Below are 22,735 nucleotides of genomic sequence, written 5' to 3'. Positions count from 1 at the left end.
AACGAAAATCATCGCCGTCACTTCTGTAAAGCATTCGCTTCTGATCTTTATGCCTTTCATTTGGTCAAGCTGCAAGCCAGACATGTAACCTTCCACTACAGGATTCCTTGAGGACATTCTCACTAGAGCATTCATGAGTAGGTGGGTCTGATCATCCTCAGTCAAGTGGATGAATTGAGATAACTAACCAGGACTTTTCTTAGAAGCTACGATTGACAAGCCATTTGGATCTGATTCATCAGGTCACAAGTCTGCATAATTTTTTTCCAAATAAAAACAGCATTTAATCTGGTAATTTACTTAAAAAAACATCAAGATTTACATCTCAACCCGAATTAAAAAATGGGACTCCCGACTTATCCAACTACATATTGCTCTTTTCCGAACCACAAACTTGTTTAAATTATATAATTATCCACAGCATCCTGCTACCTATTCAACATGTTAATAGTAATTCATTTGTACGTCATTGTTCATATTGTGTGTGAATTGGAAATGGTGGGTCTGATAGGAACATCACCAAGATGTGAAATGGAATGTCAGAAACAAAAGTCTGGTGGTGTTCCAGATTCTGCAGTTATTTGACTCGAGCCTGATCACAGGCGCAAAGGACATACCACCGGTGCCAACACATTTGATCGGAGCAAAAAATAGCACCAGTGGAACCAATAAGGGGAAAACTCCTCCCATGCTTCCCGTGTATTGCTGTGCTGCTGAGAAAACTCTGACCACCAACATACCATCTGGTTGATTGGCTTCAGATGATTTCTTTCACAGCCACAATAATGGTGTGAGAAGGAATTGTTTTTGTTCTCCCTCTAGTGGTCATGGTGTAGACTGCATTCAGATCGACTATCACGGTCTCAGTGTGCTTTATGAATTACTGAAGAAAAAAAACTATTATTTAAATACATTCAATAGATTATTCATAAAGGGCGTGGATTTAAACATTTCATCCAGTACCGAACCAGAAGGTTTTTATCCAATCAGAAGGCCCTACGATCGAGTCAACGTGTTGCTGTTTGAAACGTGCGTTGGGTGCAGGATGAGCCAATCATCGGCCGCGTTTCACATTCGAACGACCAATCGCGTTCGAGGTTGTAAACTACGTCACAGTTACCGGAAGTGGACAACGGCGTTAAGAGCAGAGCCTGGATGGGGATGAAAGAAGTATTTTATAATAAAGAAAAATCAGCCGATTTATTACATTTTTCTTTGCTTTGTTGAAAGAAACCGAAGTGAAAAGGTAAGTCTGTAGTAGTTTGAGTCTGAACGCAGTTGTTCTGTTCAGACGTGTTTTGTGAAAGTGTTAATGCTTTGGATTATATAGAATACAGAATAGATTGTGAGGTTTAAAAAAAAAACATTTCTGGGGTTAGAAGTAAATGATACAGCAAATTATGTGGCGATAATAATTGTACATCTGCTGTTATACAGGAGCTGAATATGTTGCATCATACAGCATCACAGATACTCTCTTTCAACAGCCGGTTTACTTTAAAATCTGTCTGTTTGTTGTGAAAGGTTTGGAAACACCTAGTCTTATGAGGTTTTTTTTTTTTTTTTAACACACATGCATGTTCCTTTTGTTAGTCAAAGGCAAAAAGACACAAGAATTTTAACCTTGAACATGTTCTGTAGACAGAGGAGTCCAAATTGGACTTTTTTGTCTCTAACAGAATAATATATGAAGAATTTCACAGTCAAACATGGAAATTATACCTTATACCTGGTGAAAGGAATCAAGAACCAACAGATCTACCATTCCATAATTCAACACCATGCAATTCCATCTGGACTGTGGATTATTGGAACTAACTTCACCGTACAACATGGGAATAAGTCAACGTGTACGTCCAAGCTCTCTAAACCTTGAAGTGCCAGCAGTTGGCTGGAGCGTTATCTATCACTGAACAGCCTGCCCAGTCACTGGAACTGCTCTGATAGGAGCTGGATCTCAAGGTCAGCAAGAAATCTCCAACTAGTGAAAAACAACTTTTGGCAAGTTGTATCAAAATGAATGTAGGTTTGGAGAAAACTGTCCATAGGCGGAGAGTGTGTGAAACTATTATTCAGGATTTGTACATCTGTGCATTTATATATTTGTTTTGGTAAATGTAAATCGTCATACCATTAAATGACCCAGTTATTTGCATAGAAACAAAAGGAACAGGTCTCTGTAAAAAGCCTTAAAAGATATAAATTATTGAAAGCCGTTCCAGAAGACTCTGAAATCTGGAAAAGGATTTTCTGCAATCATATCGGTTGAGTCAGTATCGGGATTACGTTCAGCCCGTTGATGGCCCCATATGACTTTTGCAAGTAATAGTGTTTATATTAGTATCTGATTTGTTTAAATCTTCCTACCAGATCTAACAATCACTGCTTTATGGGAACAAACAGTCAAAGGTTCAATAACAAGCGTTTCTGGTTAATTTTGACCATTATGGGTATTGGGATTAAATAGATGGTATAAGATTGGTGAACCACTAATCTCGAGGTGCATTGGAAATCACCAATTCCTGTTTTCCTTCACAGAATGCTGGACATGAGGCTCGATAAAGCAGAACGTTCGGACTGATGGCAACGATAACAGTGTTGCGTCACGTCAGCACTAGTCCTCTGCTATGCGGCTGGGGACCTGTTCTCTTCGTCCTGCTGGGCTCGGTGTTAGTCCTGCTGCTGCCTCTGGTGGGTGTGGAGGAGAAATGTTGTGCCAAACTGAAAGGCATCTCCCGCTTGCGCTGCCATCGGTGGGGCAACACCTATCATGATGTGGGGTACTCAACAAGCCTGACTGTACCCTACACTGCCCTTGACCTCCTACCTCAAAAGCCCAAGCCCAATAAAGGTAGGGTAGAGAAAGAAGAGTTTGGTTTTTGATTCATAACTTCTCCTAACTACTCCTTTGTTTCAAGCAGTAGACAAATTTCTGTGTAAAATAAAATGTCTGAATGATTCTTGGTTCCAGACCAGCAGGATTCTGTTACTGGAACCAAAGGGATTTTGCTGTGCAAAAGATCTTTTTTTTTTTAAAGAACTGCACAAGCACTTTGTTTTGCATCTTCTTTAAAGCAATCTTAATATTTCTGTTCAGAGTCACAGTTGGAGGCAAAGGCAGCTCTCCATCAGGCCCTGGAAATGAAGAAGCAGGGGAAAAGGGAGAAGGCACACAAACTTCTCGTCTACGCATTGAACATAAACCCAGACTTTGCAGACGCCCTCACCGAGCTAGGCACCATCCTAGAGGAGGAGAAGGATGTTGTTCAGGCTGACCACCTGTACAGCAAAGCACTCACCATTTCACCCTGCCACCAGAGGGCACTGGTGAGCCGTGATCGCACACTTCCCCTAGTAGAGGAGATCGACCAGCGTCACTTTGGAGTCATCGACGCCAAAGTGCAACGACTTATGGCCATCCCAAAAGGCAACTCTGCTCTTCGACGGATCCTGGAGGAGACCTATTACCACCATATTTACCATACAGTGGCCATCGAAGGCAACACTCTGACTCTGTCCGAGATCCGGCACATCATCGAGACAGGCTACGCTGTACCGGGGAAAAGCCTGCACGAGCAGAACGAAGCTATTGGTGTTGACGCTGCCATGAAGTACATCAACACCACACTACTGTCACGCCCTGGTGCCATCACAGTCGGTGATATCCTGGACATCCATCGGCGAGTGCTGGGACACGCTGATCCAATAGAAGCGGGGCGATTCAGAGCAAGCCAGGTGTTTGTCGGCCACCACATTCCACCGCATCCAGGCGATGTGGAGCGGCACATGCAGGAGCTAGTACAATGGCTCAGTTCAGACGAAGCTCTGCACCTTCACCCGGTCGAATTTGCTGCTCTGGCGCACTATAAACTCGTCTACATCCACCCGTTTGTCGATGGAAACGGACGGACCTCGAGGCTCCTGATGAACCTAGTGCTAATGCAGGCAAATTACCCGCCGATCTCTATCCGGAAAGAGCAAAGGGCCGAGTATTACGCCGCCTTAGACACAGCTAACGAGGGCGACATTCGGCCGTTCATTCGCTTTATTGCCAAGTGTACGGAGATCACGCTGGACACACTGCTCATAGCTACGACTGAACACGCAGTGGGTTTGCCTGATGCTAGCAATCAGGCTTGTCCTGACTGTAAACAGACTATACCGGCGCATAATTGAATAATTGATTATGGAGGCGTAGACATGGTGTGGATTACAGTGATCGCTTTTGGACCCGTGGGTTACTCAAGAGTCATCATTCTTACAACCACTAAAGTGAAACTGGACTTTGCTCATTACAAAACTCTTATTTGTAAGTTGTAACTTGTTGAGTGGAAACAAAGGTTTCATTTTTGTACCTGAATCTTGCTGCCATTTAATACTTTGACCATTTGTTGCTTGAGAAAGTCAAATCATACCATAATTTATTACAAATGTCTGAAATTTACTTATAGTTAAGTTTGCTTCTTTTAGAAGTAGGCAAGTATAATTCATAAATACCTTTCTTTTTCTTTCAGCAAATGGTTCTTGGGAGAACTATTTAAATACTTTGCCTCAAAATATTAGATGCAATAAGTCAGGATGTAAAACACCAATTCTTTGCTTGGCTTCAATTTAATTTTGTCTATTTCTATTTTGCGCGTTTCAAATCGTTTTCCATTTTATTAGCCATCATAGCAGCTAATCTTAAGACTGAGAAAAATTGGCTAACGATCAGTGTTTTTGTGCAAGTGTTCTTGATCGTTTTTGGCTAGAAAGGGCTAGTAGTCATTTATCCTGAACAATAATGGAGATTTTAATAATTTAGCAGTGCATGCAAATTTTTCCCTATTATTTTGTTTTTACATTTTGAAAAATATAGAAGATATTTTCCAGCATTTTAGTCGTTCTTGTACACGGGTACGAGCTAGTTATGCTAACTTTAGTTACGCTCATACAGAAAGCTAGTAAGCTACACTTTTACCTACATCGTAAGTGCCATTGTTGACAGTGTTTTGTGGGATTTGCATCTTTCTTTTATTTCTCATGAGAGTATTTTAGTTTTTAACCACAGTACCACTTTTGTGCCTCATGTTGGAGGTTTGCACCGAGAAGCACTTTATATATTTCGGAAACGTTATTTATTTTGTATGAAAAATAAATGTGTATGAAAGTATGATTAAATTATTTAGATCAGCGCTTTGGTTGTCCTTTCATTGTTGTATACATACAGAAATATATTTCCAGGTCTATAAAAGCACAGCTGAGCGAATGATGCCTTATGGAAAATTAATTAAGAATACAGAGAGGGGGGGGATCCACAAAAAGGTTATAATTTATGGACGTTTTCTGACGAGAAATTCTTCAGGATGTAATGCTTTGTTCACATTTATGGCATTTGGTAGACTCCCTTATCCAGAGTGACTTACAATTATCTGTTATACCACTCAGCTCAGGAAAGCCTCAGAATTGGAGACAGTTTTGGATTTCAAAGCCCACCCTCAGACCTCAATCAACTCATATATGAAGTACCAATAATCCTGTCCTTTTCTTCCTTCTGGATCCATCGGATTCATCTTGAGGTCCTTACACTTTGAATGGAGACCACTTGCTGCTGCTGAGGATGGTTCCACATGAACAGTCTTAAAGATTTATGAGGACGCTCTGGAGGGTTAAATTCAGGAACCATAAATAGTGTGCTGCAATGGCTTAAGACTACAATCACCACGAACCATCGGTGAACAGGTGATAAGCTCAACAATGAAGAAACTATAAAGAATGGACATTCCATGTCTAGATAAGGATGGGGTTCTCTTTTGAGTCTGGTTCCTCTCAAGGTTTCTCGCTCATAAAATGTTTTCAATTAGTTCAATTATTTCATTCTCCAAAGCTACATTGGGACAATGTCCATTGATAAAATTCACTAATTGACTAGTCAAATTAAAAAAAAAAAAAAAAAAAGATGGCAACCCGGAATGGGATGAGTACCTTCATAACAAGCTCCAAACAGGATCTCAAACAAAAATGACCGTTAAACATAAAAAGCAGAAAGGTCCATTCATTTGTGATGCACTTGAAGTCAACTGTCTCAGAAAAGAAAACCCTGGAATTCTTAGTAAGTATTAAAGAGAAGAACATAATATAACTAGTGTTGACACATTTGAAACCCTTCTCCTGAGGTACCAGTGACCAGGTGCTCCTGTTACTTTCTTCTTTCCGGATCAGTCTGATCCTTTCTGACCCCCTCCTGCTCAATGGAGTTCTCTTTAATTGGAGAGACACTGTGCAGCTGAGGATGGTTCCACATGAACATCCTAAAGATCCATAAAGTTCCTGAGCAACTCAAGCAAACTGCATGAACTGTTCAGTGTCACCCAGATGGAATCTGATTCCTCTCAAGGTTTCCTCCTTGTACCACCTCAAGTGGGTTTTCCTTAATGGGTTGCTTACTCATTAGGGATAAACCATTAAAAGAAAAAACAACCTCTGTAATCATTTAAAGAACAAATAAAACTGAATTGAAATTAGAGTCTACTGCTGTAATGTCTAATTGTACCTAAAGCCATTAACACTAACTGCATCAAAAAACAATAAGCAAACATGTACAACCAAGGGCCTTGTTTAAGGGCCCCACAATGGTAACTTGATGGTACTGGTTTTTGATCTCCCGACCTTGCAATCAGAAATCCAACAGCTTTACCACTGACCTACTGCTACTCAAGAAATAAAAAAGAGGCTGGTGAGGGAACGTCTCTTCATAGCTGCTATAGCAGAAGTAATAGCAGGAACGAATTTCCCCCCAAAAATATTTAAATGACAAACATTATCATTTGCAATACTATATAGAGTTATCATCCTCCTCTCTCATCGGTTCTTGAAAGAAAAATCACCCGGCACTGTTTTGATGTTCACGTATGGTTTAATTGATCTTGAAACAATTTAGGAAAAGTAGTATGAAGGAGGGGGAAAAGAAATACGACCATACGACATTTTCAGCGGTCAGGTAAACAATGAATGGGAAAAAGGGACCCAAAAAATAAAATAAAATAATAAAAAAAAAGACAACGACATTGGAAGGGGTCTCAAGAAGAATTTCGAAAAGAGGATGAGGATTCGGACGAGCTGCAACGGCACGCTTCTTTTCTCGTTACTATTGAGGCCACTGTGGTGATCAGAAGCAAATATTTAGAGCTACTATTCCTTCGGATCGAAATATACAAACGCTGTACAAAAACGGTTTACGGCCTACCGGCGAGGGGAGGCGAACGCTCCACGGACATTCGGTAAAAAGGGACCAGGCGGAGGGAGGGGCTCGAAAAAAAAAAAAATAAAATACATCACACGTAATAAATATGCAGTTTAAAAGGGGTTCGAGCCTTCCGTTCTCATCTTCTACTACATGGTATGGTGGGTGGGTGTTATATACAGTATGGCAGAGGGGAAACGCGAATCGTTCGAGCAAAACAACATGGAAGGTTCTAGCATTGAAACAGCTGCATAGATTCTTAAATCACGGCAATGTTCATTTCCACAAAGACAGGAAACAATCTAAGGCAAACGGCTCAGCCGGACAGAAGGCCATCCGACCGCTGACCATGTTATAGAAGTCGTACTGACCCCATCTCCAACTGGACTCGGTTCTAGATTTGCGTTCGGTTTGCCGACGGAACAGAATTTTCTAACCTCGTGTGAAAACACCGGTCGGGTTTCTCAATACTGTGCCAACAAGGTAAGGCAGAACTGCTGTGTCAGACATCTGGGATCATAAACCTTAAAAAAACAACAAATAAAAAAAACGAATACAATCACCACACAGGGTTCGACTTGTATGATACGACAAACTCATGGCTTTGTGCAAATCACCTCCCCCCCATGAAACTGTGGCCACGATCTCGAATCCAGAAAAGGAGTCCTGTCTATGATTCGTGTTCTGGATTCTTCCCCTCTCAACACAACGGGGTTTTAGCGCTGCGAAATAAATTACGCTGATCACGTTTTTTTCCCTTCTAACCGAAGCAGTGTTAAAAAAAAAAAAGCAAACTGATAGCAAATACACACAGATTCTAATTTATAACGCACTATAATTTTGTAGTGAATACTAAAATCTTGCTTACGCCTAAATTTGAAATAACAAGGATCACGCGGATTGACATCAAGAAAAAAAAAAGAGAAAGAAAGAAAGGACAATTTTTCCTTTCAAACCCAATCAAAGAAACAAAATAACGCACTCGTGTCAAGGATACACGGCTAAAACCTTTTTTTTTTTTTTTTTTTTTGATAGAACTTGGTGGAGTCGGGTATTTACAGGAAACGGAACGTAAAAGAAAAAAAGAAAAAAAAAAGAAAGAAAAAAAGCACTGCTTGTCTTCCTCTATATCGCATTAAGGACACAGAATGGCTTCTGACACAAGGCAAGTTAACAGGATGTTTTTTTTTCTGTTTTCACTTTTTCAGGAGCATCCTTGCAAAATCCTCGTTGGTCAGCGGCTTTGTTTCCGGGTTTTCGGCTTGCACGCCGTCGCTCATGCCGTCCTGCTGCTTGGCCGAGGTGCCGTTCTCCGCTTTTACCTGCGGTGTGTTCTGACGGTGCAGGGAACGAGGGAGTAAAGAGACCTGTGTGCGTCCTTTTCCACGACTGAAATCAGAACAGAGGAACTCGGTTAGCAAGAAACAAAAAATTCCGATTCTGAATAGGCAGAAGGTATCGATTACCACAATTTTTCGGAAACACTTCATTTCACTAATCATTTCAAAACTGAATATATATATTATATATATATATATATATATATATAATAATTTTCTCTCGTCTGTTATACTCACGTGCCCTGAAACTGCCTAGGCATAATGCCTCCCAGAGCTGGTGTGAATTCTGTCTTCCTGGATGGAGGATTACTAATAGCCACCGAGAGCGTGTGGTTCTCCAGCTTCGTCCTGTCCATCTTTAACACGGCCTGAGAAGCCTGCGCCTCGTTCTCGAACTCCACGTAGGCCAGGCCCTGCAGAACACCCCACGTACAAACACAAATCTGGCTTATAACGGTTATAACATTTACAGAAACTTGTATTCGCTGTAGCCTATTAACAATCAATTGGAAAAATTGGGAAGTTTTTAAATATTTTATTACACAAATATTTTATTATACACACCTTGGGTTTGCCGGAGCGGTTGGTGACGAGGCGGACGGCTTTGACCGGGCCGTGCTCCTTGCACAGCTCCTCCAGCTTCTCGGCGGTGCAGGAGAAAGGCAGCCCTGAGATGAAGATTTTGTGCTTCTCCATTGAGGTGTTGTATTTGAAAACCTTGAGAGAGCAGAGCAAGGATTCGACTTCCAATCAAAAATGAAACCGAACGCATCCAAGCAACATATACAAGCAACAATTACATCCCTAAAATATAAACCGCCTTTCGTTCGACGTACCTTAAAGTCAGGGTTCTTGCTCTTGTCCACGCAGGGAGACACAAACATGGGCCGTCCGTCCACTTCGTGCCTGTCGAGCTTTAGCGCGTCGCGAGCGACCAGCTCATCTTCGAACTGCACGTAGCAGTATCCACGGAACGCGCCCTTCGGCGTGAACACGGGTCGCACCTGCACGACGGTGCCGCAACTTCCGAACGCAGCCCTCATTTTGCCCTCTGGGTCTTCCAGGTTAAAGGCCAAATTACTGACAAACACGCTGCTCGAGTCGTTTCGGTCGTCCGGCACCCGGGGCGTCGTGTTTCTCGTTTCCGTCGCCGACTGCTGGTTTTTCCAGATGGATGGTGCACCGATTGTGGGTTGCGGAGCAGCGCGCCGCCGGAACGACCCGCTTTCGGTTTCCATCTGCTCCTCTTGGACATTCTCTTCACCTTTATGTCTCTTATGCTCTGGAAATTTAGGCACAAATGTATTTTTATGAACAAGAATTAACCAAACTGTGGTTTGTTTTATGCTGCATTCTTTGACGCCCGTACCCGTCTCCTCTCCCCATTCGTCTTCATCCACGTCTTCTGCCTTCCTCTTGTCTCCAGTCCTGTTGGTTTTCTGGCCCTTTTTCTGCACTTTCTTCTCGGCCTTGGCTTTACGCCGCTGTTCGAATCGATCTTCTTCTTGCTGGAACAGCACAGCCTCCTTCTCTGCTGCCTGTACAGAAACAGAGATCAGATGCAAGACCCAAGTTTCATCTGATACTTTCTCCATCGCATGTTAAACCGATTAGACACGTACAATTCACCAAATAATCTCATCCATCCCCCATCACTTGAGCATAACATATTTAGTTACTGAAAGATGATCTCATTTGCCTATTTTTTGTTTTAACTCCAAGTGGCAGATTGGTAACGTAGACACGGCTATGCACATGTAAACAGAGTCTGATCTGGCATCTCCATGCGGTAGAGTGTGGATTGCTCCATTACAGAGCTCCTCCAAATTCAATTTGCTTAATGGAGCAGCCTGATATGTTTGACATAAAGCTGGTGCACTGGTACTACAAGCACACCTGCACAAATAAATTTACACATGAACAGGAGAAGCTAGTTGATGAAGATGAACAGAAGAAACTAGTGGATGATCTTTGATTAACGCGATTTGTGAATTTAAAACTCAAAAGGGACAACGGAACAGGATGTGGACAGGTGGTTCGGAGTCGTACCTTCGCTCTCTGCTCATTCACTCGGTTCAGTCTAGTCTCTGTCTTCTGGACAGCAGTGTCCCAGTCCTCCAGAGAACCTGCAGATGGAAATAATAAGCTGTTAAAGGAAAAAGGCAGCAGAGGAAAAAAAAGAAAAAAAAAAGATGACGGAGAAATAATGAAACGAACGTGCATTATTAACAATAAAATACATAAAAAAAAAATTTAAAAATGGGAGAAGAAAGGAGAGGGTAGCTAAAGTGAGGAGAGGATAGAGAACATGGAAAAGGAAAGGAAGAGAAAAAGGAGAAGAGAGGGAGAAGAGGGAAAAGGAGAGGAAGGGAGAGAAGAAAGAGAAAAGAGGAAAGAATGGGAAAGGGAAGAGGAAAGGAAAGTGGAAAAGAGCAGAGAGGAAGAGAAAAAGTGAGAGGAAAGGAGAGGAAAGTGGAAAAGAGCAGAGAGGAAAAGAAAGAGAGGAAAGGAGGAGAAAAGTGAAAAGATGAGAGGACAGGAGAGGAAAGGAAGAGAAAGAATAGGAGAGGCTGGAAAGAGGATAGGAAAAGAAGAGAAACCTGTGAAACTATAGGCACAATAACATCCTTGTCTAGGGCTTTTAATGCACATCTGGCCAGAACAGCTTGAGTGCTGAAGCACTTACCCTCGACCCTCTCAAAAGTGAGAAGAACGTCACACACGTGCTCTGGATAATCCGAGGTGCACTGCACTGCTCGGTGAAGGGCTTTCCGACAATGTGCTGCGTCTCCATAGGACCTGGGAACAAATACGACTCAGTACCTGCACTTTCACCACAGTCGTAAACAAACAGCTGGTACTTTTGCTTCGATTGCTGGCCACGATGAGGAACGACTTTCTTACAACTGATACCTCGTGCCTGACTTGTTAACAATATTCTGTGAGACACTGACCTCTCCAGATTGTAATACTCGAGCCACATGTTGGCGTACTTGGCATTCCCTTTTGTCATAATGCTGTCCCACAGTTCTCGTGCTTTCTGCATATTCTTACAGTGCAAAGCCTGTTGAACAGAAAAAGAAACAGCAAATTAGACAAAAAAAAAAGGACAGAAAATGAAATCGATGTAGAAAGAATATTGAAAAAAGATTCAGAAGAGGATTTGCGCTCACCTCTATCCTGGCCCAGACTTGCATTATTGTACAGGACAGGTCGCCACTCTCAGTAAACCCTGTGACCGATGCCCACAGACGTGTCAAAAATGCATTATGTTTGAACTGCACTTATATCAAGTAGGAGTCAGTCGGTTAATTAATTAACCGACTGAGTTTTATTTTTTACATCAGTGATGTTCTCTATTAAAAATAAAGTACACACACTTAAAGCAACCGCAAACAATTAGGCCATTAATGCAAGCAAGTTAATTACAAATTTGCTTGATCTATAAATAAACTCAACATTTTTTAAACTTGGAAGTTTTTCATTAGCATTTTTTGGGGCTTGAAAATCCACCCCCCCTCTAAAGTGGGGAGCGGCAGAAAACGTTTTTATTCTGGATGAACACACTTACGTTCCTCCACGTCTTGCTTCAGGTAGTCCAGAGCGCGTGTGAAGGCCGCCCGCAGCTCCTCCAGCTCTCTGCTCCCCTCTGTAATCGATCACAAATCGGCAGGTGACCGAAGTGAACTGTATTTTTTATAAGCTACTGTAAAGTTTTATACAGCATGCATGTGTCTTCAACATAGTAGATCAGCCACCAAGGGTGGGGACTGTAATGTGTTTTATTAACAGAAGTCTATCCAACTCTAATGCTTCAGGTTGTATAATGAAGTATGGAATGGTTGCCATGTTGGTTCAGGATTCCTTTCACATGGAATAAATCTCCAACATTCCCTGCTCCACAACAACCCGAAACTATTGAGCTTTAACCTCCATGTTCGACTGTGGGGGTGAGGGCGGTCTGCTAACATCATCTCTTCTGGTCCCTGTCTTACACAAGTTCTTCTGTTAGATCCTAAATTGTACAATGTGGACTCATCTGCCCACAGAACTTGTCCAATTCTTGTGCGTTTTTACCTCTTACCTAAAAGACTAGGTGTTTCCACATATATATTTACACATATAAAAATTCCCAAAATTTAAAGAACCCCCAGCTTTCTGCAACAAGTTTACGTTTAGAAACAGAATCCTTCCAAACTGTTCAAATAACGTGGAATACATTAGTGGTTCTGCATAGAGCTGCGTCATGGCAGCAAATCAGTCCAGCGCTGTTACTGCCCTCTGGTGACGGCCAACTCTTTATGCCATTTTTATCCTTTGTCATTACAGTTCAGTCTGCAGCTGCTTTAGTGAGATCATGAATTATTTATTAGAATAATTATGCAAGAGGTGCGATTTTACGAGCGTGTAGGAGGGGAGGAATGAGCCTGTCTTTTTCCTCCATAAGTTTAGTTTTAGACGAATGGAGAGAAGTAAATCATAGGGTCCTTTACCACGCCTTTTTCAGAAAAGAACTTTAGGTGAAACCGACGTCCTTCTCTCTTTTAGCCACACGGCTCATCAGGGACACATGTAGGTCAGTCTTGGCCAAAAGCTCAGCAATTATCGTCTTCTCACCTTTGCTAAAATCGACACGCCGTCTCAGGTAGTCCAGGTACGACTGCCAGATCTCCACGTAATCAGTGGCCTGGATGAAGCCTGCATTCAGCGCCTTTTCAAACACATCTGCAGAAAAACAACTCTCAGGTGAGACATAGCAATTCAGAATACACTATATGAACAAAAGTTTGTGGACACCTGAGCATGAGACTGGGATGCGCTTCTTTTTAAACATCCTGTTTCCACATTTAGTGGACATTTACTGTTACAAAAATCGCCACTCTTCTGGGGAGATTGGACTTTTTGGAGTGTATAGTCGTAGATTCGATGCTTCGCTAGAAGTCTGAATCGACTACCAAGCTCACAGTCGAATCTTCGCCGAGGTGTTATGAAATGCGGATCATGCCATTTTGTTTAGACGGGGGTGCTCGATGTCTGATTTCACATAAAACTACTGGTTTACTCCCAATATGTTTCTATACAGCCCATTAGGATAAATAAAAATGTAAAAACAAAGCAGCTTTTAATAAATACATTGTGTCAATACCTTGTGTGAATAAACATCTATTGGAGAAGAACCGTATATGGTTTGGAAAGTCAGGTGTCCCAATACTTTTGTCCATATATAGGCACACTAATTAATATTGCTTTTCAACATATACATATAGGTGACAGAATAAACAAAAGAAATATATATTGTCGATGAAACGAGTCCACGCTAATGGGTGTGGCCTCATCCAGGATGACTCCGCCCCAAGCCACAGCAAATGAGAATATAAAATAAAAAAAAAGACACTGAGGCCTTGACATACAAAATGCAACACCTATGGGGTAGTTTTGGAGTCTCTCTCAACCATCACCACCTCTATCATCAAAACATTTAGAAAAGTGATTACTCAAGAATTGTAGTATCTGAATGCTCTACTGGTGTCTTTTAATGGACAAGGACCTGTTTTTCTTTTACCTTGTCACCTGTCTGAATTACTACTATTAGGACTTTTTTTTTCAGATTCAGTACCAGAGACTATGTGATGCTCTGCGCTGTGTCTCTCCAGAGCCACCAGGTAGCTCTTCCACAAGCCCATGGTCCAGGGGCAGTTCCGGACCGCCCGTTCATGACAGGACAACACCAGCTCCTTGATCTTCAACTGGCGATCCTGAGGGGGATGACAGCAAAAGAACCCGTTACTAATTACTCGTTTAACAGATCGCAAAAGAAAATCATAGATCACACAAGGGGTGGATTACAGTGTACATTTTAGCCGTATTTGAGCAAATCACTTTGGCCAACAAGAAATTGGTATTAGCTTGCTCTATGTACATGGTTATTACAAGGCTGAAGATCAGAAGCTCCACATACGCCTCTCAAAAGCACGTTTTACCATCTACCAAACTTGCCTTACAGGATTTCAAACTGCTACGACCAGCGGGAAGTCTCTATTCCGATCCAACTGTTCACTCTGCCTACCAGCAGATGGAGCCGGCTTACTGCTATTAAAAAATGTCCTGGAAGCCAGCCGAGAAGTCTTGTTACATAAAGCTGTTTGTCTCCAAATGAAACCTGATTCTCAAAAACATTTTTGGAGAACGCGATTGCAACACGCATGCGACGTTTCTCCAAATACCACACTACTGTTTTTTTTCCCTGGAATCTTCCTCAATTTACTGGATAAGCTCGTAGTGTCTATGTATTTTTTCAGTGCCTAGGACGTGTATTCCCAGAGCAACACATCTGACCGCTACACTTTTGTCTGAATCATGATAAATAAATCAGATAAAAGCATTAAGGGAAAAAATAAAGGATGTGGTGTGTTTACAGTGAAACAGAGCATATAATCCAGTTACTCACAGCTGACAGGATTTTAATCAGTTTAGCGTACAAGCAGGCGGTGGACTTAATTACACAGTCGCTTTTAATGCACTACATCATCTGCTAAAGCAATGCTCCTGGATCGAAGAAAAGCCAAAATGTTCAGGCATGGATTAACATCCTCACCACAGCTGTTAAGGTCAAGGGGGGGCTCTGGTTCGGGCTCTCTTTTTTCACACACGGAAAGCAGAACTTTCCTCTCTAATAACTATGGAATCATTTCTTCTTGGGCCATTCTGTGCTAGAGCCCCTAATGGGCCGGTGTGCATTTGTGGCTAGTGCTGCTCATTAGCATGTCATTAAAATGCTCTTGAATAAATTAAACGAGGAGGCATGTGCACAGATGATTAAAAAAAGTTAGTTAAAAAACGAGCATAGTGACTGGATGAGTGTGTGTGAGTATAAAAGGGGGCACAATTTGATGCATTCTGTACTTATTTTTCAACAGGCGATCGGTAATCTTAAAAGAAGACACAAATGGCTGGTATTTTTGAACCCATTAAAATAAATCTAACATAATTAATTTTGACGCAGTATATATTCACAGTCAAATTGCTGTTCGAACGCTTTAAATGATACACTAACATACGCCCAAGCCGAAGTTCACGTTCGGTTGATGTTTGCGCATATAAACACTCCGGGTTCTTACCAGATAGATTGTGTATTTGGCCCAAAGGTCTGGAACTAAGCAATTCTCCGCCAGCGCTCTCTCGAAGATGATCTGAACTCGAGCGGGGTCTCCCTCCTTCATCTCGTACTCGATGTAAGTCTGATACTCGGCCAGCTTCGGCGGCTCGGACATCAACTACGGCACAAGGGAAAAGCGTGTTAACGTGAGGGTGGTTTGCAATTATTATTATTTATTTATTTATTTTTATAGAAATATGAGCTATACCAGAGCCTCTTCGTAAGGCCTGTGACTCTCCAGCTGCTGCAGAGCTTTCTTGTAGTGCTGTGTGACCATCGCCGGTATACCCTCATCTGTCCAATCTGAGTATTCAGTGTATGTGCTCTCCATATCTGTATATCATAATAACAAGGCTGATTAACATGAACAGCCAATTATTCCAGTCTTCTGTTCTAAGGATCAGGGAAACTCTTCATTTGATACACAATACGAACAAAAGTTTGTGGACAACCTGACCATAAGGTTTGTATGCGCTTTTTTAAAGCCCCCATTTGCTCTTATATTAACCTCAAATATTCTGGGAAGATGTTCCTCTAGATTGTGGATTGTTGCCACACAGCAGGTTGGGCCCATGGCTTGATGCTGATGCCAAATTCTGAAATGCCACTGATCATCAGGCCAGGTGGCATTTCATTAATCAACTGTCTAATTGTGATGAACTTGTGTTCTCTGTATCCTCATAATCCTGTTCTTGGCTGACAGGAATAGAACCAGAAATGGCTTTCAATTGTTGAAGCAGTGTATCTGCTTTAAAGTCTGATGTCTTGCAGAATCTGAGGTGCTTTCGAATCAAAGCAATTCTAAAAAGATTGCATTCATCTCAGACATCTCTCATCACCTGCTCGTCCATACAGTTTATCCAATCAGCCAATAATTGGTATGGATGTTAGTGCAAGATGACCTGGTTTAAATATTAATTAAATAAAAAAAGATATGTCTGATCTTCTGGGATTTCACACCCAACGCAAAAAAAGCACTAAATGAGTGGCAGCTCTGTGAACAGAAACACCTGGGAGAAAAGACATCTGCCAGGAAGGATACAATATCTCAATGAATCACTCCTCACAACCATGGTGAGCTGAGAAGCATCAGATTCAAGGCCGAGAACAAATTCTACCGTACCGTTTTGTTTATTCATTCCGGATCATCGATTTTGACACCTTTTCTTGCTTTCTTTCTTTCTTTCTTTTTTTTTTTTTATACACACACACAGAGGCTATAACGCAGGTGGTTGCAGCCAAACGTGAAAAAAATTATTTCCTAGAAAAGAGCAGGAAAGCCAAGAAAACATGAGCCAGGCTACGCAGAAGCTTTGTGTGTTTTGGCTTTGTTTTTAAAGGGGGGGAGAAGAAGGGAGGAAAAAAAAAACAATAGCACTTCAGGCTTTGTTATTTTTTATTTTTTTTTCCCTTTTAAATCAATGTCAACATGCTCTCATGCACACACCCCCCCAGACCATCTGGCTAGGTGCAGGTGGAGTGGGCGACCAGCTGTTGGCTCCTTATATAGCTCATGCCTGTGTGTGTAGGTTTGCACGCTTATGATGCGGTGAGTTTTCACACTGAAAGTATAAAAGCGTGGGAGAGTTTTTACGCATAGTACATTTGTGTCACTTTTTCCAGAGTCCAGCTTAAATCCTGGAGTTCTAGATGGACAAAGTGGGACGCTGGTGTATTATATATGATTTATTATATTTTATATTATATTAGGGATGTAAATCCAGCTCCATTCGGGTGTCCGACCTGTTTTATTCTTCTCTATTCTATGAACCGACACTGAATGTAAAACAGAGACATAATCTGTGTGTACATGACCCTCCTCCATGACGGAAACAAAAAGATAAAAGGTATTACCCATTAGAGGTATTGCGAGCTGCCTTCTGAAGAGAGTGTGAATTCTTTCAAGCTGCACATTCAGCTGCTCCTGTTGCTCAGGACTCGAGACACTGCCAGGAGGAGGCTGTAACAGATAGCGGACCATGTTAATGTTTAATCCTTCGCTGGAGGCAGCAGGAGCTCAACTTAACAGCTATCCAAACTACACCGCACCACATATTGAACGATAGCAACTTTGTGCACTAAAGAAAGCATCACCTGGAGGGTGGACAGAATGGCGATCTCGAACTCCCGGAACGCCTCCCAGAGCGCAGCTCCTTTGGTCATGTGCAAACCGACGGCTGTCAGAGCCCTCTCGAAGATGGCGCGCACTCGGTCGATGCCTCCGGCAGCCCCCATGCCGCCTATAGAGTACTGAGCAAACTCCAACCAGATATCGGGACCTATGAGAAAGATGAGTATACACACAGGTTAACAAAACCATACTGAACATCAAAATACCAATCATGTTTCAGTTCTGTATTACTAAAAAGCATCTTTAAAAATCTCTCTTTTCTATTATTATTTTTTTTTAAGAAACCTAAATAGCATCTGCTCAATCACAAGCAAGAATGAGTCATGGATTTTGGACGATATTTGCCATCGCCGCAGATGGCTTTTACTTGATTACGGATCTCAAAAATAAATTGTAACGTTATAAATTCCATAGAGATTCAATGGTCACTTATTTACAATGTGCCAGCTGTTACATTTTACTGCCAGATGGGGGGGGGGTGAGAAAAAATATTGGAAACATTTTCCAAACTGCTACCAGAACAAGCGAGCGAGTCAGATTACTATTCATTCAGAAACGGGGCCGGCGCTTACAGATGTAGTCTTTTATGGCTTTCTCAAAGAGCTCGTAGATCTTCTCGCGCTCCGCCACGTCGCCCTCGGTCAGGCCGATTTCATCCTTCAGCCAGTCCAGCCAGATCTCTGCGAAGATCAATAAAGATCAAGGGTAATTATTTCACAAGATTCAGTTGTAACTCAGAGTCCGAGGAGCACATGGAATAAACGCACTCCAAGAGTCAATAACTTAAGAGTGCTTTAGTACACCTTTAATACACCTCCATAGACAGGAATAGAAACTCCTACCACCCACAATGACACAGACCCAGGAGACGTTCACTCGTTTATTCATCTCGTATTTAAAAAACCTCATCACTTGTGTCTTTTCCCCCATTCATAACAACCCATTACAAATAATCTTTAAAAAAAAAAAGTTCAAACCACAGCTAAATAATCAGGCTGTTTTTTCCTTCATGAAAACATTTCAGCTCGTACCTTCGGTAAGCGGGAACAGCTCGCTCATCTTCTGCCTGGCCTTGCGCAGTCTGTACAGCTTCCCCTCCTGCCTCAACAGCTTGATCAGGTCGACGTGGCAATTGTAATCAAATGCATTGATTGACAGCTGTAAAAAAAAAAAAAGTAGTATATAATGCTGTTTGCACATAATAGCTATGGGAGCTCTGTGGAGACATTTGGTGATCACTGGATCATCACATATTTACAATCATCATAACATTAACAAGATTTTGACATGAATTTATTACAGATCATTAAGCCTGCTTCTGATTTTGTCGCTTGACAAAGCTATATAATAGAAATCGGTGTGTCTACAGTCACTAAGCTTCCACTTACAAATCGGGCTAAAAAAACATTTTTAGGTCAGGACGAGCGAAAGAGCAGAGACTAGTGACAAAATCAGACTCGGGCTCCACTGACGCTGGACAACCCGTTGATTCTGTGTTTGTTTATTGTAATCTGAAGCGTACAAAATCTACCAGTGTGCATGTATTCATAATAGATAAGGCTTTATTACAGACAATTGAGACAGGAAATTAAAAAGATGGTGGATTATTGGAAAAATTGTTTTATGTTTAAGCACAGGATGGGGAGGGGTGCAGTATTCTCTCTTCGCTGTCAATCACAGCGTTTCCTAGCCAGATGTCTAGTTTTCCTCAGAGTGAATGTTATTTGTCAAACCAAACGAATGATGGCAGGATGCGTGCCACGGCGAAATAGACAAAAGCCTTGTCAATCCAGTTGTGATTCAGTGAGCAGCTGTCAGCAATGTGATCCTGTGCCGATGAAAAAAATACATTTTCTCCTCTTTCACAAAGTATAATGTGGGAATTTTACTGTTTGACCAAAAGATGCTAAAAAGAAATAAAATCTATTTGTGTTTTCTTTTCTTTTTTTTGTCTAATGTCTATAGTGGTTTAGTATACAAATCACCTCGAATCTGCTCTTGTATTAGGAGTCTGATGCCTGCCCACCTGCCTACCTACCTTACCCTACTGTACCATACCTGGGGATGGTTCCACATAAACAGTCTATAGATCCATGAAGATCCTGAGCAACTCAAGATCTTTGAGGATGGATTCGGACTGTAATATTAACAGTCTACTACAATGGATAAGATCGCAGTTTCCATGAACAGTCCCTGTCACTGGACAGTACACCTCAAAAATGATGGAACTGTAATGAACTGACATTCGGTGTCACTCAGATGAGTAGTCTGGGTCTCTCAAAGTTTCTCAGGTTTCAGAGTGACCCCTTTATTAGGGAACATAACATGATAAGGAACAAACGTACACTTACACACAAATTAAACATACATTACTGCTTTATAACCTCTTAATAGCTGTAAAGCTGTTTTGGGACAATATCATTTGTTAAAAGCGCTCTACAATATAATTTAAAATTGAATATTAGATTGTTTACCAGGTGGCACTGATATGATCATGTACTTTCATTTTGTCTTTTTTTTATATCACAACTTAATGGTGCACCTTATTGGCGAGATAACGTGCAGTGGTAAAAGTGGGTTCAGTTTTGATTCGGTCGACAGCTGTCAAAGTGTCTGCTATGCGATCCTTGTGTATCAGTTAAAAGTAAATTAAATGCTCTCCCTTTTCAGAGAGTTTTAAACAGGAATTTGACAAAAAGATGCAGGATACAGACCCATTTTATTGATTTCTTTTGGAAAACTGTACTCTGTGTTGGAGGCACTGCTATACCTACCGTACCAACACCACCTTCCAGGTATCTGATATGCAAATGCGGGTTGTGACGTCACCCGGCACGACGCTCATCCGAAACAAACGACGCTCAGAACTACTTTTCTCGCCAATCGCCGCGCATGCGTCAGGAAATATTGCGCAAAAAGAAGACTAATTCCTCTTTGTCAGAAGTCGATCCAGCTTTCTGTTTAATTCGTCTGATCGATTGCATGCTGTGGGTTTTACACTCCTTCTTTGAATAAAGCGACATACGCGAAGGCGCTGTGGGTCGCACGCCCACGGCATGGCGCGCACTTTGATTGCATGTTCTACAGCCAGAAAGTCTTTCGTGCGTCTAATCTAATCGGGATGCAAGCAGCATTATATACGTATAATCCAGATCATAATCAGATCCGGATTACTGCGTAGATGCTAAACATTTTTGTTGGGTAATTTGAGAGAGAAGCAGTTAGAAGGTGAAAGTTTGTGCACCATCACCTACAAACATGTGATGAAAACATCTGTATGTGGGAGGGAAGGACGCATCACCTCCACATTCAGAATGAGATAATTATTCAGGAGACAAGTTTATTTGGTTGTCTGCGTAGCCACGGCTAGCTAGCTGACGCCATTCATTCTCACAGAACGACGGCTAGCTCGGTTCGGGCTTAGCTTAGCTTTACCTGCTCCTCCAGGCGCTGGATCTCTGCCTCGTTTTCCCGCTCGTCCTCGGACGTGTCGTCGTCGTCGTCCGCTTCGTCTTCGGAGTTCTCAGCGCCCATGGCCTCTTCATCTTCCTCTCCTTCTCCCGACTCTATTTCTCGCTCCATCTCTTCTTCTTCCTCCTCCTCGTCCTCCTCCTTGATATCGGCTAGCAGCGCCTCAGCTTCGTTCCCAGTCGCCGCCATGTTTCGCGAGGATCTGCCTAGTAACAGAATGCGCGTGCCCGTACCACAGCCTACGTAGGAGCTACGTATTTGGGGAGGAAACAGAAAAATAAATAACTGTATATGTAGATATCATAAAATTTCGACTTAGTAAATGAGGAAATATTATCGGATACTCATTATTGCGCGAACATTTCGCCGAGGAAAAAGTGTTAACACTCAGTGCGACGGCGGATCTTTTTTTTGGGTTTTTTTTGTGCAGGAGTCGATTCTTCGTTTCGAAGCTTTGGGAGCCGACTTTTGGAGTCGTTTTTAGAGTCGTTCTCTCTCTCTCTCTCTCTCTCTCTTTCACAGGCATGCTAATCATAAATAAATAAATACATGTAAAAAATATCAAAATACATTTATAATTCTTACTGTCTGTAAAGCTGCTTTGAGACAATGTCCATTGTAAACAGCTCTATAGAAATAAACTTGAAGCTTCATATACATTTCAGCACAGTGACCTTCTTTCGTGGGATCCCCCCAGATTGTTAGGAAGCTGGGGTCAGAGCGCAGTAGCAGACATAGTAATGCACAATAATTGCAGCTTGGCGATACTGTGGCTCGAACATGTACCCTTCCGGTCGGCAGTGGCGTGCCGTCACAGAACATGTGTTAAATTATTCCCATTAGTCCATTCATTTCATTTCATAGTATTTCTCTGAGCTAGACTGCCTCTAGGATCGTCCGAGACCCTCTAGATGGCACCCAATTACGTCTACATTTTCATGCGACTAGCGTGCGCTAATCAGATCTCACGACCCGCATCTGTAGCAAACTGCACAAGCTCAAATGTATTGGCGGTTATTTAATCGCTGGGGTTTTTTTTTCTTTATTCCACTAAGGCTGACAGAGGAGAAGAAATTCATTTGGTATACAAGATGGACTTTTTAAAAAAAGCTAGACATTGTGCGGAAAGGTCAGCCCTAACATTTCAAACGTCTTTTTCAGGAACCATTTATACTTTAGGATTTTTTTTCCTGTAGTATTGACACCAAAACATTCCTTTAACATGTTCATTTGAAATCCCCTGGAAGATGCAGCGTTCTGTTCTACAGTGTTTCGGTATAATATTGGTGCTTACCATAAATGATGGTATAAAAATGTAGATCGATTTTAGGCCGGACCCCACTGAAGGCCACTAGACAATATCCATTCTTCATGGACATAGAAACAGTATTGTATATTGTCATTATTTTGCAAGG

The 22,735-nt window shown here is 41.8% G+C and overlaps 2 protein-coding genes across 4 annotated transcripts; one reads left to right on the top strand and one right to left on the bottom strand.

Moving 5' to 3' along the window:
- Positions 1-1,100: 1,100 nt before the first annotated feature.
- On the top strand, positions 1,101-5,174 carry ficd (FIC domain protein adenylyltransferase). 3 transcript variants are annotated; one of them, XM_046842237.1, is made up of 4 exons: positions 1,109-1,246; positions 1,680-1,962; positions 2,539-2,851; positions 3,098-5,174. In XM_046842237.1, the coding sequence occupies exons 3-4, from the start codon at positions 2,581-2,583 to the stop codon at positions 4,174-4,176; spliced, it is 1,350 nt and encodes a 449-aa protein (XP_046698193.1). In that variant the 5' UTR covers positions 1,109-1,246; positions 1,680-1,962; positions 2,539-2,580; the 3' UTR covers positions 4,177-5,174. The 3 variants fall into 3 exon arrangements, with proteins under 3 accessions (XP_046698191.1, XP_046698193.1, XP_046698192.1); XM_046842235.1 differs by lacking the exon at positions 1,680-1,962 and having other exon boundaries at positions 1,101-1,246; XM_046842236.1 differs by having other exon boundaries at positions 1,109-1,962.
- A 1,701-nt stretch (positions 5,175-6,875) lies between these two features.
- sart3 (spliceosome associated factor 3, U4/U6 recycling protein) lies at positions 6,876-21,693 on the bottom strand. Its single transcript, XM_046841841.1, has 19 exons — positions 21,285-21,693; positions 18,881-19,007; positions 18,422-18,529; positions 17,813-17,997; positions 17,573-17,678; positions 15,927-16,051; positions 15,681-15,836; positions 14,180-14,318; positions 13,180-13,287; positions 12,134-12,211; positions 11,736-11,794; positions 11,517-11,626; positions 11,249-11,361; positions 10,612-10,688; positions 9,932-10,100; positions 9,399-9,844; positions 9,127-9,279; positions 8,800-8,975; positions 6,876-8,611 (listed from the first exon to the last, which is right to left on the bottom strand). The coding sequence occupies exons 1-19, from the start codon at positions 21,507-21,509 to the stop codon at positions 8,419-8,421; spliced, it is 2,853 nt and encodes a 950-aa protein (XP_046697797.1). The 5' UTR covers positions 21,510-21,693; the 3' UTR covers positions 6,876-8,418.
- Between the last annotated feature and the right edge of the window lie 1,042 nt (positions 21,694-22,735).

The sequence above is a fragment of the Silurus meridionalis genome, chromosome 27 (assembly GCF_014805685.1).
Source record: "Silurus meridionalis isolate SWU-2019-XX chromosome 27, ASM1480568v1, whole genome shotgun sequence".
Lineage (NCBI taxonomy): Eukaryota > Metazoa > Chordata > Actinopteri > Siluriformes > Siluridae > Silurus > Silurus meridionalis.
Note: the sequence above shows the minus strand (reverse complement) of the source record. Positions and strands in the feature narration are given on the sequence as shown.

Coding starts and splice junctions, on each gene's coding strand:
- ficd (XM_046842235.1), top strand. CDS start 2,581: ATGGCAACGATAACAGTGTTGCGTCACGTCAGCACTAGTCCTCTGCTA. Junction 2,852..3,097: donor AAAGCCCAAGCCCAATAAAG/GTAGGGTAGAGA, acceptor ATTTCTGTTCAG/AGTCACAGTTGGAGGCAAAG.
- sart3 (XM_046841841.1), bottom strand. CDS start 21,509: ATGGCGGCGACTGGGAACGAAGCTGAGGCGCTGCTAGCCGATATCAAG. Junction 17,998..18,421: donor AGCCATAAAAGACTACATCT/GTAAGCGCCGGC, acceptor TCTTTCTCATAG/GTCCCGATATCTGGTTGGAG. Junction 8,612..8,799: donor CCTAGGCAGTTTCAGGGCAC/GTGAGTATAACA, acceptor TTCTGATTTCAG/TCGTGGAAAAGGACGCACAC.